General features: G+C 35.8%; 1 protein-coding gene across 1 annotated transcript in view; it reads right to left on the reverse strand.

Annotated features, from left to right (window-relative positions):
* Positions 1 to 14656, reverse strand: part of CAMK2D (calcium/calmodulin dependent protein kinase II delta) — a 284942-nt gene that overhangs the window by 71703 nt on the left and 198583 nt on the right. Inside the window, 2 exon segments of the mRNA XM_007454801.1 lie at positions 7704 to 7776; positions 12096 to 12161. Coding sequence (XP_007454863.1) covers positions 7704 to 7776; positions 12096 to 12161 — 139 coding nt within the window.

Genomic DNA, 14656 nt, shown 5'->3' on the forward strand with positions numbered 1-14656 from the left:
GGAAAGAGTTCCAATCACTTTAGAAATCACAATCATTTTAGGTCTTTCAGATCTCAAGTGAGCAAATGCCAGTGTCATCAGTGAATAAACAATTTAATGTGCTTTCATTCTTATCAATAAATCAAAAAGTTTCGGGCAGTGCTGTGTGCAGTATGCCCTTAAACACCAGGTATCTGCCAATCCAGAAGAAAGGGAACACCTTAGAGTTTTATCATACATGGCCTCTTGAATGTCTGGGGCAAATATTCATACCTAGAGATGACCTAGAAGACCTCTCTGGAGGGCCTTGTGAGTCATCCAGGAAATAATAAATCCATCTGGATCAGTGTTTCACCTTATACCCGTGAAGACTGTTCAGCTGCAGTTATGCACAGGAAAAGGCATGTCTATTTCAAGGTTACTGTATAGATTTAAAAATAAATAGCACTGAAATGGTTTCATGTTTAAGCAGATCTTTTAGGCAAACCTAATATACAGAATTATGGAATGCAAACTGAAAAATTAGGATGATTATCGACTTTATTAAATAATTATTTGCTTTATAAAGAAACATTAAAAATATCACACACGTTTGATTTATATACAGCTCTTTGGAATATATTTGTTTGAATAATCTTGTTACCATGTTCTGCAAGGATATGGAAGGCTTAATCACCAAGAATTTCTAAAGCAGTGTTTAAACCAGGGCACCACACAGTTATTCTGATTTTCTTTAACTACTACCATTCATATAGCCTCCAACTTAAAAACATACCGCATTATAAAAGTTCATTGGCAAGTAGGCTAGTTCAGATTATGAATGTCCACAGAAATTAAGATAATATGCGGTTATATTCCACAAAAGCTGAAACAGTAGAATCTCTCACCTAATCAGTGGCTACTTCTTTAGAAAGGATGACCTTTACATTCTTCACTGCTAATATTCTATTATTTTGATTTTCTAAAACAAATGAGAAAGGTGAGATCAGAAACTCAGGCCTTCCAACACAACTATGGTTGAACATGGGGCACAGCACTGTGAGAGAGCCAGGCAGCACAATGATCTAGAAAGAGGGTGAAGGCCTGGATTTATTTCCTGGTCCTGACTGTTATTAACTATGCGGATTTGGGCAATTTAGACTCTTGAAGCTAATTAACTAATTCTTCATCTCACAAATGAACATTATAGATATATATTTTATCACAAAACAGTATATATAAAATTATAAAATCCCACTGGATTTAATCACAGGGGCTCGTAAGGGACATTATATGCGTTAGTGATTAGCTATTATACTGCAGTGCAGCTGGCCATTTCAATGTGCATAACATTGAATATCTGTAATGAATGCTCATGACTTGAGAAACGTCTGTATTTCTAAATTAAGTGCAATCTATTATGTTAATATTTACACATTGAGATTATCTCTAAATTCTTATAGTGCATCACTGTTTAGGTTGGTTTTTAAATAGATTCTACTGACATTCTCACACACAGGTTCCCTCCCCGCCCCATTGCTTCCTAATGATGCAGGATTTTCCACGACATCTGGTCTTAGTGTCAACAACCATTTATAGCATATCAGCTGTAATGAGCAGCAACTGTTTGCAAGTTTTGTTCTGTTCTTCCATATGGATACAATGGCAACTACTTCCATTGTGATTTGGGATTTTCTTGAAACTGTCCAAGGATCTCAAACTACCGAGGCAAGTTGCTGGAATCACTTTCAGAACTGGAAGAGACTTGGGAGATAAAATAATTCAAATCCCTCAGTTTGAGGTAGAGAGGTTCAAAATGATGAAGCAAGGACTTGAGGCCAGATTTCCTGATCCCTTCCTTTTAAAAGACGTGATACTGAGCAAGCTTCTCTGATGGTATAAAAATCATTTATTTTCAAAAGGTAGTCTATTCAGCAGATATTTTTAGAAGAATTTAAAGTAGTCAAAAATATTTATTACCCATAATCAAATAAAACAAGGGGAAACTTATGAAAAAGACATAATTTTGATTTTGCTTCTCAAAAATCTCATGAACACATCATGAGGATTTCTAAATTAGCATGATCTTTATTAAGGAACTGATTCAGCAAAGGCGATGATCATCTTTAATATTAGTCACATTAACATCTTCAACATTAGTGATATCACAGATTTATCTGTGCACATATGTGATATCTATCTAACCAATGAAACTCAATCATTCGTAAATTATAAGGGTAGTGAAATCATGTGTGTTTTACTTTTTTAAAAAAGCAAAACGTTTTTTAATGAATATTATAAAACAGCAAGTTATTAGTTTTATTATTCTTTATTATTTGATGCTTACATTCCCTTGGATATTAGCTTTTAAGAAGTAAAACTGTCTTTTAAAATTTCTTTCTAATATTGGAAAGTCTCAATATTTCAACATGAAGTTAATCAGTCAGTGCTTTGGTGCATTTTCAGTCACTTCTCCTTTGCCAAAGAAGGTGTAAACAAAGCTCCTAGGAATCAACTAAATGAAATTTTGCATGAATTGAAAAGCCTGAATATCAGGCTCGCTCATGCACATGGTGGAGGTCCTTTTGTGCACATGGTACAAGTGACTTTTGCTTTTATTTTCACATGGCATGGATACCTGAATTTATGTACTTAGCACGGGGGATTTCTAGCTGATGCATGCACTGTGAGTTTGTGATGAGGAAATACTGTTTCTATCATCATGCATATATGAGCAAGTTTGTAAGAATCACTCAGTATTCCATTCCTGTTTCTTGATTTGCCTCTGCATTATCAGCACACACTATCAAGTGGCTTGAAAGAACCCCAGTGGGACTTCCCCAATTAGCTGTTTCTCCACAGCCCGACATACACCAAGTACTCCATAAAGAAATACTAGAATGACTAGATGAATTGTGGAATTTGTCACATGTATATAGTTTGTTTCTAGTATAGCTAGACATACATTATGTACAAGTGATGTGTTCTTTAAACATTTTTTTTAAAAAGGTGGTTCTGAGAAAAGTGGAATAATTGTGATTTTATAATTATGCTAAATGTAGAATTCACTATTCGATATACCTACTACCCATGGTGACAAGGATTTACTGAATGCCTGTCAGATTCCCAGAAAATGAATTCCTTTCTTTTCTGGTCATACATTCGATTTTATTGACATTTCTATGAAAGTGTTAAAAATCCTCCCAAATCTCCAGAATTACTATCTGCATTTAAATATATCTATTCAACTATCCATCTATCTACCTACCTATCACTCTCATATCCATCTACCCATCTAATGATTTTTCCATTAAACATTGTTCTTCAGGAGGTAGGCTTTAAGAAAGACAGTATTTTCCACGGAGGCAATTCACTGATGCTGATTTGTTGCTAAAAGATTCAGTTGTATGTATGAAGCCTCCTATCCAGAGAACTGTTCATGAAGTAGGTTGGTAACCATTTCTGATACACTCCGAACTGAAGAAATCTTACTACTTTGTGTGAAATATGTTTACTTGAAAAAGCACAGCTATGTAACTGTCTCCTTTGTCTTACTTCCTTCTGTCAACTGATTCACAGAAATTGTATTCTCCCAGTTCTTAAATGAGACAACACATCTGACTTGATATGCCTTTATTTCCTGTGACATCGAAAGTTGTCACTTGGTACTGCAGCCTCTTTTCGACCTAATATATTTTTGGATGCAGTGCTTGTCTGATGTACTTCCTTCTTTCTGGGACGCACAGCACAGATACATTTTCCACATATATTTAAGTGATCTTTAATTCACCAGCCTGTACGTGCCACACATACAAGGTCTGTTTGTTTTGCTCTGTAATATATGCCCAGACAGGGCGTTGGTAGGTGCTCAAGAAATGTTTGATTAATGTTTGTTCTTCTCTTTTGATACCTGATTTTTTAATCAGCAGAGTTCACAAATATCCAACACCACTCTTCATAAACAATCTATTTATAAGCACTCCAAAGTGACTGTCTTGATGTGGCCTAAATTAAATGTGGCAAATCCATTTCGTTCTTCTCGATGCCTCATTTTCCAAAGGCTGTGGACAATGCCACCTTACTGATTTTCTAAATAGGACATTTTTGCTTTTTATACCAGTCTTTTGTCAAATTATGCTGCCCTCCTACTCTACATTAAATCTTAAATATGCCTCATTCTCTTATTCCTAATGATACGAATTTTGTATAGCTATGAAAATCCATAGGTGGGGATTATTTTAATCCCTTGACTCACTAAACTTAGACCCATCTTCCCAAATAATTCTTAATATTGCTAGCAAGATAATTTTACCATCATTGTTCTGATCTATTCTTTGATCTCTATAATGGTTTTCAATTCATTTATCTAACTGAATTGAGAAGTGGTAGTGATTAAGCTTGCAGACCCTGGAACCCAACTGCTTGGGCACGAATCCTATCTTACTAGCTGAGTGACCTTGGATAAGTTCTTTTACTCATGGTTGTTAAATCTCCCCTTAGGTAACATGGGGATGGTCATAGTGCCTTCCTCATGAAGTTGTTCTGAAGATTGATATGATGATACAGTACAGGGTATACAGTAACTGCTTGATAAATGGCAGCCATGGCCATTTTTATTATTAAGGTTCTGCTTTGATTCAAACCCTCTCAAAGACTAGAGTCATATCCCTGAACTATAGTCCTATAATTATGTTAGCACTGCTATATCTCCCTAATACTGCTTGAATCTACATCAATTGGCCTGACACTGAATGCACCTTAGACAAAGGTTGTGGTCCATGTATCCAATGGATACTGCCTGGTGCTGACTGACATGCTTCTGTTATGCCAACATCCCACGACCCTGAACTTTCTCCTGTTGTTTTTTCTGCTGTGCCTGCTGTGCCTTAGCCTTGTCTCTAGGTCTCGGTAAGTTTCCGTCTGGTGGATTCTACTGTCTAATAAGCCCCCAAGTGTGGCAGTTATTCAAATATTCAAACCGAGATCTGTATGCTATCACTGTATCAAAGAGGATATGTTTATCCTCTATTTTATTCAACATTAATTAACATACACAACAATCTGTTTTATTCAATGTTGTCCTTTATATTATAAATGTGCTTTTGGTTGAACTTTATTCATTCTTAAATTAAAGGACTATGCTGCAAGTATTAACTAGGTATAAGGTCTCACATTAGGTACTGTAAAGGAACACAATACGTTAAATAGCTATTATCCTAGGAGGGATTTATAAACAAACTGTACAGTACTCCTATGCTCACAGGTGTCTGTGATAATGATGAAAAATGTAATACTTCCTGTGTTTTTATCTCACTGATATGGACAAATTAAACTGCATGCCTGTAGTGTACATGAATTAACATATGAATCATGACAGGGAAACAAAAATATATGGCCCAATAGTAGTAAGGGCAATATTTTGATTAAAGCCTGGTAATAGGTTTCAGCAATTGATCTTTTTCATTTTAATATATTGGTAAATATGCTATTGCAAGTTGTACACTTATCAGACTATGCATGGTGGATATAGAAGACACAAATCAAAGCCTGATTGACTGAGCACACTTAAGGTGTGCATAAGTTGTCTCTCACGCACAAGTTTGGGCCTCTTTTAGTATATTTATGTCATGGCCTACTGAAACAAGCGTGAGAACTAGACTCAACTGAAGTTTATCCAAGTCAGCAATTTGACAGAAACTAAGACAATTATAGAAATTATAACAAGCTCTATCAGAAGTTCATCTCTATCCTCTCCTAAAATCAGAGTAAGAATGGAAAGCAAAAACACTTTTCTCCCTTGCAAGAAATCTGATGGGTGAGGCAGCAGGCTATTTCTTTTAGTAGTAGCCTCTCTGGAAATCACCTGCCTGAGTTCTTAATTAGTGACTTTAGCTCATATGTCAGAAAATACATTTTTCTTCCCCACCCACATCCTAGGCTCACTGCCATCTCTGATTAAAGTTACAGTCTTTGGGGACTTCCCTGGTGAACTAAAGAAAGCCCATGTGCAGCAACAAAGACCCAACTCAGCCATAAATAAATAAATAAAAAGGAAGGAAGGAAGGACAGAAGGAAGGAAGGAAGGAAGGAAGGAAGAAAGGTAGGACGGAAGGAAGGAAGGAAGGGAGTTCCGGTCTTTGAAGAGCTCTGCTGAGTTTGGACACTTACAAAAGTGCAATATCATGACCTCACAAAATATATTTTGAAAGTCATGGAATAGAATCCACATTTTTCATCCTTGGCTTTTAGAGTATACTTATAATTACATAAATGTAGTAAAATGTTTCAAATGATAACTTTATTAAATAGCAAAAATAATGTGTATGTCTACATACGTTCACTTAAAAAGGAAAAGTAGCACTGTGAGTACTACGAAGTAACAAAAAGGGGCACTGTCTTTACATGGCTAGTAAGGAATTTTTGAGGTGACTGCCAAATACATGGATTTTCAAAGGAACATATTATTTTTCCTTTATCCTGATGGGTAAATTTGGTGTTAGCAGATGGACACAGTCCTATCTTGGTTCTCCAAAAGAACAAGCCATTAACCTACTTTTCCTTTAGACATGCAAAGCTCTCAGACTCAAACTGAAAATCAAAGGAAGATTCTAGAAAACTAAGGCAATGTTTTGCTTAAAAAATCACATCTTCAAGTAACTCACTGTGGATCGTTAGAGATAACATTCTTGTAGAACATACCAAATGAATGGAAACTACAGATTTACAATTTACTATAACTAGAGAAGTCTAGAGAAACCAGCCTAGGTCCTCTCACTGAACCCATTACAGTTCGAGACATTCTAAATTATCCTTTGCCACCTTTGTACTAAAGCCTGGAAAAGGCTGAGGTTTCAGATGAAAAACCACAACTATACAGTGCTCACATTTGCTATTTCCCCCACCCAGGAGTTTCCATTTAAATTTCTAGGCCTTCACTATTTCACTGAAATTTCATAATTAAAACTAGAATGCTGAGAGAAGAGGTCAGAAAATTAATAAAAGGATAGTCTTCTCTGAAATATTTAATTTCTAAATGATCTAAACTATTTTCAACCTCAATGGTTATCAGAAGCTGAGTCAAGTCTTAAAAGTATTAGTATCAAATATACTATTTGATAATAAAATTTGTTTTACCCTTTTTCCATCTGTTCTAAAAGGCAATAATATCTTGGCCCCTAGGAATATAAATAAATAAAAACCCAGGGAGCCTCAATGTTCTCAGAATTCCTGGGACTAATGTTAAGGGAAAGAGACGTCAGCACCCAGAATGGGATTCTTTAGCGCCATTCACTTCGGCCAAAAATCTACCTAATACATTTATCTCTATTTACTTTATAATTCTGATAACCATTTACATATTAGGTAAATAGAATATGACTATAAAATCACATGTTTGATCAACAAACATACTACTATGTCCACAGAACAAGTTTAGAAAGAAAGAGATCAGTCCTACTCAAAATCACATTAAATGCTGCATCCATTCTTAGGAAGAAGGAAATATAGCCTATTTATTGTTAATGTTAGGCAATGATTTCTCTCTGGATGAAATGGGATTTATCTAAGTCTCAAGTGTGCATTAGAGAAGAGATGACTGTGGCGAGGGCAAGGGTCTTCGTAATGTGTCGGAATGAGTCCACACAACTTTACTGCTCATATTTTTGCCGTTACAGGTATAACTGCAGCTGAACAGTCATTAGGAATTGTGTGGTGGTTTGTCTTCTCCAAGGGCATTCATTACTCACCTTCAGGTCCCGATGGACTACGCCCATCTGATGGCAGTGTAGCACAGCCTCCAGGATCTGCTGAATGCAATGACTGCATGCAAACACCAGGGGGCGTGTGTTAGTTCCAAGCTTACACTCACTGTCTGTATAGCCTCAGAGAGACTGGGTTAAAGCGCAAAACTAGCAGACAACTGGGGTTGTATTTAAGCATCTTCAGTAATGTAAACATGCTCAAGTAGAGTGACTACTACCTCAGAACAATCAGGATCTTGCCAGATGTGAGCCAAAATGTGGGTCCACTTGTTCTAGAAAAATCCATCTTAAAAATATTTAATTCAGGAGCTCGTTTCCCGGTTATAAATCCTCACAGGAAATGAACTGGAACACAACTATTATTTTTATAGCTTTTGTGCTCCACCTCCACCTCACACAAAAAAAGCTGTTTCCCTCTTCTCTCCCATTTTTCTAGTATCATTCCAAAGCTGTCACATTAGCAGTCAAGGCACCATTAAGGTTAAATTAGGATACGTAATGAATTTTTGATAAATCATTAACTTCGCATGCTTTAATTTAGCTGGCAATTATTATCTCTTGCCTGAGGGTTCATCAGACTCAAATGGAGCAATGCGTAACCAGTTGTTCTGCTACAGCAACCCATGGTCTCAGAACAGAAGTGGTGTTTAAATCTACAGGCGGACATACATCACAGGCCAAGTTTATCTCCAGGCAAGTGCTGGTCATCTCAGGAAAGCCTGCCCCCAAACTGCCTCTGGTGGTTTACTCCTTGGAAATGTAACAGGTTGTGTTCTCAATACTGTCCTTCCCTTTTTGCTATGATGTATATTTAGCCTGTAGATGAGCAAACTGAAAGAGCCACCATGCATTATCATTTCATCATTTAGTCATTTTAGGGAAAAGTTGGGAAAGGCAAGGGAACCATTTTAAATACCCACCCTCTGCCCTTTCCCCAGGAAAAAAAAAAACAAAAAAAAAACTTCCTTTGATTCAGATTTGTGGACTCCATATACTGACCTTCAGGTCCCTGTGAACTATGCCATTTAGGTGACAATGATTTACACTTTCTAGAATCTGCTGTATACAATGACTGTAAAGATACAAGGGCAGAATGGAAGGGAGAACATTTTAAAGGCACATAGTCACATTGAATACGAAATAAAATGAAAGTTCGAACGAAACAAACAACAAACAAAAATTATATTTTTCACATTTTTTTAGCTTTACATTGGAATTAAATAATGCTGAATGAAGCTAATTCTGGTTCTAACAAAAATGACATCCCACATAGAATTTGTGACATATTCAGACAAAACAATTTGAGCTGTGTTTTTCACTGTAACTCCATAAATTAAATCATTTGTATACAGAACTCAATATTTCCATATTCAGGGAGAAAACTTTATAAATAATTCCCACAATGTTCTGGGAAAATTCTTCAGTGAAATCAAATTTATGGGTATTTCTCATACACATCTAAACTGTTTAAAATCTGAGGTCACAATTAAACATAGGTGTTGAAACAAGAGGGTAAACACAGATGAAGTGGCGGGTGAAACAAAGGTCAAAAAAAATGGAGGGAGACATTTATCATTTTGACTTAGAAAAGGTGCTGCTTGTATAATATATTAATAGGAAAACTAACACACGTCTCCAATAACAGGGAGGATTTAAAGTAAACCCATGGCATGAAACAAACTCCTCTTCAGTATAGTCATACTCTGGGGAAGGGCTAAGAACTTACAAAAAATAAATTTAAAATCCCCTGGAGCACTGGCGGTTGTTAGATACATTTTCATACACCCCAGTGAAGGAAAACTTATGCTTATTACTATGTTAAAATGCACAACTTATGCTATTCTTATTAAAGGCTCACTGATGTCAAATAGACTGCTAACTAAATTCTATGGTAGACGTCATCGATGGGCACCTATAAGGTCCCATGAGCTGTCATATGACATACAGTAATGTAGAACATATCACACTGATGAATTCTGTACAAGTTCACTATGCGATTCAAATGCAGGTATATACATTCATTCATTCTACATTCATTCATATAAGGATTAAGCAAATACTTTAATGAGGATATTTTCAATCATTTAATGTACAAAATAATACTACTCCAAAGTAAATTCTTGAATTAAAAAAAAGTAATCACCATCTGATTTATTACAACATGTCACAAAATTGATCATGACTGTGATTTTCTAGCTCTAACTCGATTAAGTGTACCACTAAAACAGCTTCATATTGGTTGTTTTTGACTATACAGCTTATTGGAGTGTTGGTAATTATCTGTTAAATCATATGACTCTTTCTCCTTCTACAATAATGTTCACTTTATACTACTTTTTAGGAATACTTCACTCTCTCATCTCAAACCACTGGTATAAGTTATTGGGCTTAATGAATAACAGAAAATAAAGAAGTAAACAAGAATTCATATTAAATAAACTTCACCATATGTTACCAGTGAGAATGAATTCAATTCTTAACTTCCTGAGGACTAGTACTAAACAGATTTTTACAAATTATTTGCTCTTTATGCTTGTAGTTGAGAAGAGAATGTTTCTTCTCCTTGATTATGTGTGGGACCTATCCTAAAATGTATCCCATAGTAAATTTCAAAATTTAATATAAGCATGCATATGAAATGATCCAACCAACCAAGGGTCTATCCTGTTATCTGTAGGGCTGCTCGATAGTGAAAATGGTATCTAGATTAATTTCAACCAATATTTTGAAACACAAGAACAACCTGTTTAACATAACTTTGAGAAGCAAAATAAAGGGAATTCCCTAACTTTTTTTATTACCTTGATTAAAAAGATTACTCTTTTGGAAAGAGGGCAAACAGCTCCTTCCAAGGCTATTCTGAAGCCCTTTTCAGAGGCCTAATGTGAGGATCTGGCTTAAACTGAACAAGTGATGATTCACTCATTATAGCATAAGTGACATGGAACTTTCTATTTGACTTTGGCAGGAAAAACTCCATTAAAAAATTAGAGTAGTAGTCATGTGCAGAGAAGATTCACAAAATGTCATAAACAGTAGCATTAAACCAAAAAGATTAATTAGAAATTTAGAAGTGAGCCTGTGTATACATGTGCTACTTTGGAGGGATGGGGAACCTTCTATCGGCTGACTATCTGCTGAGGGCCAGGCTACAGGGGGATTAGCAGCCTTAGGAAGCTCTGAAAGCATTAGATAGAGAACAAGCAGGCACAGACCATCAGTAACTGAATATATATAAAACATCTCATTTATATTGCTAATAATGAGCCAAGCACTCACGGCCAGATTTTTCAAAATGAGTACCAACTGCAGAATATATGTAAGAAATGCCAAGGAAATTAACACCATACAGTCTAAGTAATGTCTAAGCAAGTAGATTAATGTTACTTCACTCCAAAAACATTGCCTAGGAAGTCTCAAATTAAACAAAATGTTAGCCATTTTTAACTTCTGTAAAAATTTTGCCAATTAACGAGATTGGGAAAACCTCTTGAATCCTCTGAAGTACCTGAATAAATAGTTTTCAAGTGAGAGTTCCAAGGACATTAATGGAATTTCCAAAGCATTAAACAGCTCATAATGCCTGAAGGAGACCACTGGGCCTTTTGGAGTCTGTTTCTTTTTATGGCCTCTGATTAGACATGGGCTGTTCATGGAACTTCTGTGATGATGGAAATGCTTTATATCTGCTATATATACAGTCAGTTGCCGCTAGCCACTCAGTGCAATTAAGCACTTGAAATGGGGCTAGTGCAACTGAGGAAGTGAACTTTTTATTTAATTTTAATTAATTGAAATTGAAATTAAGAGTCATATGTATAAACAAGGTCCTACTATATAGCACATGGAACTATATTCAATATCCTGTAATAAACCATAGTGGAAAAGAATAAGGAAAAGTATATATGTATAACTGAATCACTTTGCTGCACAGCAGAAATTAATACAACACTGTAACATAGTATCAACTATACTTCAATAAAATAAATTAAAAAAAAAAGTCATGTGTGACTAGTGGCTACCATACTGGGCAGCCTAGCATCTAGAGAGCTCATAACGTTGATTAAAAAGTATATTTCTTTATTAGAAGTCATTCCAGTTAGGCTTTTTTAAAAAATAAAATATGTATTCTAACTATAGATACTAGATAAAAATAAAGTTTAGGCCAGATTCATAGTTTGTTTTTCCTTCGAAGAATCATCTTGGAAATCCTTAAGAGAGAAATATCAATTAAGAGGGTCTCATCAAGAAAAGTCCAAGATGGTATTATGAAAGTCTCATAATCTTAAGCATCATAATATATTTGTAGAGAGATATACTGAACAAGTGTCATCTGAGTGCTTGAGTCCTGTATCTTGCCCAGGGCAAATCACTTACCTGGCGTCGGCTTCACTGTAATATTCTCTTGCCACTATGTCTTCAAACAGTTCACCTCCAGTAACTCTGTGAAGACAAACAAGATATTCACATTAAAAAAGAAGAAAAAACTAGGCATCAATAGATTTGCACCAGTGTTCATATGGAATATATGTTTTCAGATTATTTTAAAAAGTTATTATCAAAACAGAAAGCATATTAAAACATTATAAGACTCCATAATGTTCAATTTATGTTAATCTAAACATTTCCATCTTTTCTGTTTGCCTTTGTATCACTAGATCCCGAGGATACAATTTTCTGTATACCGTAAGTATACTCAGACATACCTTATAGAAAATGGTTTCTATGAAACTCTTCAATTCTCTAAATATTAACTGAGGTCTGACAAAGGAACATTTTCTGAACAAAAAGAGAGGATAACACATATCATGGGTGTAGAGTGTGAGTCTGCAGGCTGTATTTCTCTGGAGGGGCTTGTTTTCTAAACTGCAATGAACATGCCTTTATGGGCTAGAGGTGGCCTTCCAAAATACATACCACATTGGGGCTGAGTGCTTGATTTTCCTTGTAAAGCAATTTCCTTTATGTTCCATGTCTTTGCCGGTAAAGTAAGACTCAGGTTTTGGCAGTGCCTGAGAGGCAGCAGTGACCCCTTGCCAGCTAGGAAGGAGCCACATCTGTCTGCCCTTCTTAATAAAGTGAAGACTTCCCCACAACTCAGCAACTAGATTTGGTTACTCCAGGAAGTTCATTCAGACCGTGGACTTCGAGGTTCTCTAAATAAGGAGATGTAACCATCTCTGGGATTCATTTCTTCTCGAGGTCCAATAGATTACTGCTTTGAGGCTACAATTCCCTAACCAGTGATTCTCTGGCTTAGGCTTTTCTTCTCCCTGCTTAAAAAATGACTTTTTTTTTTTTTTTTGCAGTACACGGGCCGCTCACTGTTGTGGCCTCTCCCATTGCAGAGCACAGGCTCTGGACGCGCAGGCCCAGCGGCCATGGCTCACGGGCCCAGTCGCTCTGCGGCATGTGGGATCTTCCTGGACCGGGGCACGAACCCGTGTCCCTTGCATCGGCAGGCGGACTCTCAACCACTGCGCCACCAGGGAAGCCCAAAAAATGACTTTTTAAATTTTAAAAAGTCATGTAATTTTGTGGTAAAATTTTAAAATATGTTAATGTACCAAGTCCTCCCCTATCTCTTAATCCCAATTCCACTCCCAGGAATAAATCCATTTTAATTTTACGCATGTCCTTTCAACTTTTTGTGTACCTTTTAACATTTATACGTTTCCCTTTGCAAACACACACAAAGAAACACTTTTCTCACTAAAGTGCAATTGTGCAATATACAACAATTAGGCTAATCGTGTTTTTCAGTTTACATTAAATCATGGGCACTGTTTCATGTCAGAAGCATTTTTTTCCCTATTTAAAATTTAAAGTAGTGTGTATGCGTGTGTGCACGTACACCTTTGAGAGTATTATTAGAAGATAAATTCTTAAAAGTAAAATTACTGGGTCAAAGAGTATCCACATTTAAAATTTTGTTGGGAAGACAAGGAAAATTACCTTCCAAAATGGTGGTACCTCCAACATTTTGAAAGTACCAACAGGCCCACATCATTACTAATAATGGTTATTGTCAATAAACGAAAATGCCTATCTAATTGGAAAAAAGTTAGCTCATGTTAATACGAATTTGAGTATTAGTGAAATGAATCGTTTTCTTATGTATTTATCAGTCATTCCTTCCTCTGTTATGATCTGACTTGATTTTAAAAGAAACTTTCAGCTTTGGAGTTAAATCTCATAAGAGCTAAACATTTGTTGAGTGCTTACCATGTGACACACAGTGTGCTAAGCTTTATATTAACTGATAAATTCTCATAATTTAGGACGGTTTTACCACTAGCCCAGTGTATTGATGAGAAAATGGAAGTACAGAGAAGTTAAATAACTTGCCCAATTTTACACAGCCTTGAGTGGCATAGGCGGGCCATCCACTCCACAGCCCATACTTTCAATCACTACACAGTACAGCCTTTTCAATAATTACACTGTCCATTTTTCTAGAGATTTAGAAGGTATGAGTCATTTGGTCAAGCATCGAGTGAAGGTATAAAACTTGCTGTATGTACATTAGAGAGTGTGAGATAAAATTAATCTAAGATAGTTTTTTGTTGTTGTTCTTATTTTTTACTTTAATAAGTTCTGAAACATCATCAAACGATAACATGTTCCAGGGATCACCAGTTATTACTCTTGTCTGTATTTTCCTCTCCTAAATGAAAAGATGTGATACTAAAAACTGTAAATTTGTCTGAAAGTTTACCCAACTTTCCCCCATCTCCATTGCATTCCGGATATTTGTAAGTCCTTTAATGTTGAAGTTACTATTTTCAATTCTATTACTTTTACATATAAAATGAACATCTAAAGTGATTATTTAAAGCTTCATATGGGCTTGTTATGAAAACTATGGTTATGCGTACATGTAATTTCATTTATTGGCACAGCTAAGTTTTGCTCCCAATTAGAATCTATGATATTAA

This window comes from Lipotes vexillifer, unplaced genomic scaffold, assembly GCF_000442215.2.
Source record: "Lipotes vexillifer unplaced genomic scaffold, Lipotes_vexillifer_v1.1 scaffold1219, whole genome shotgun sequence".
NCBI classification, from domain to species: domain Eukaryota; kingdom Metazoa; phylum Chordata; class Mammalia; order Artiodactyla; family Lipotidae; genus Lipotes; species Lipotes vexillifer.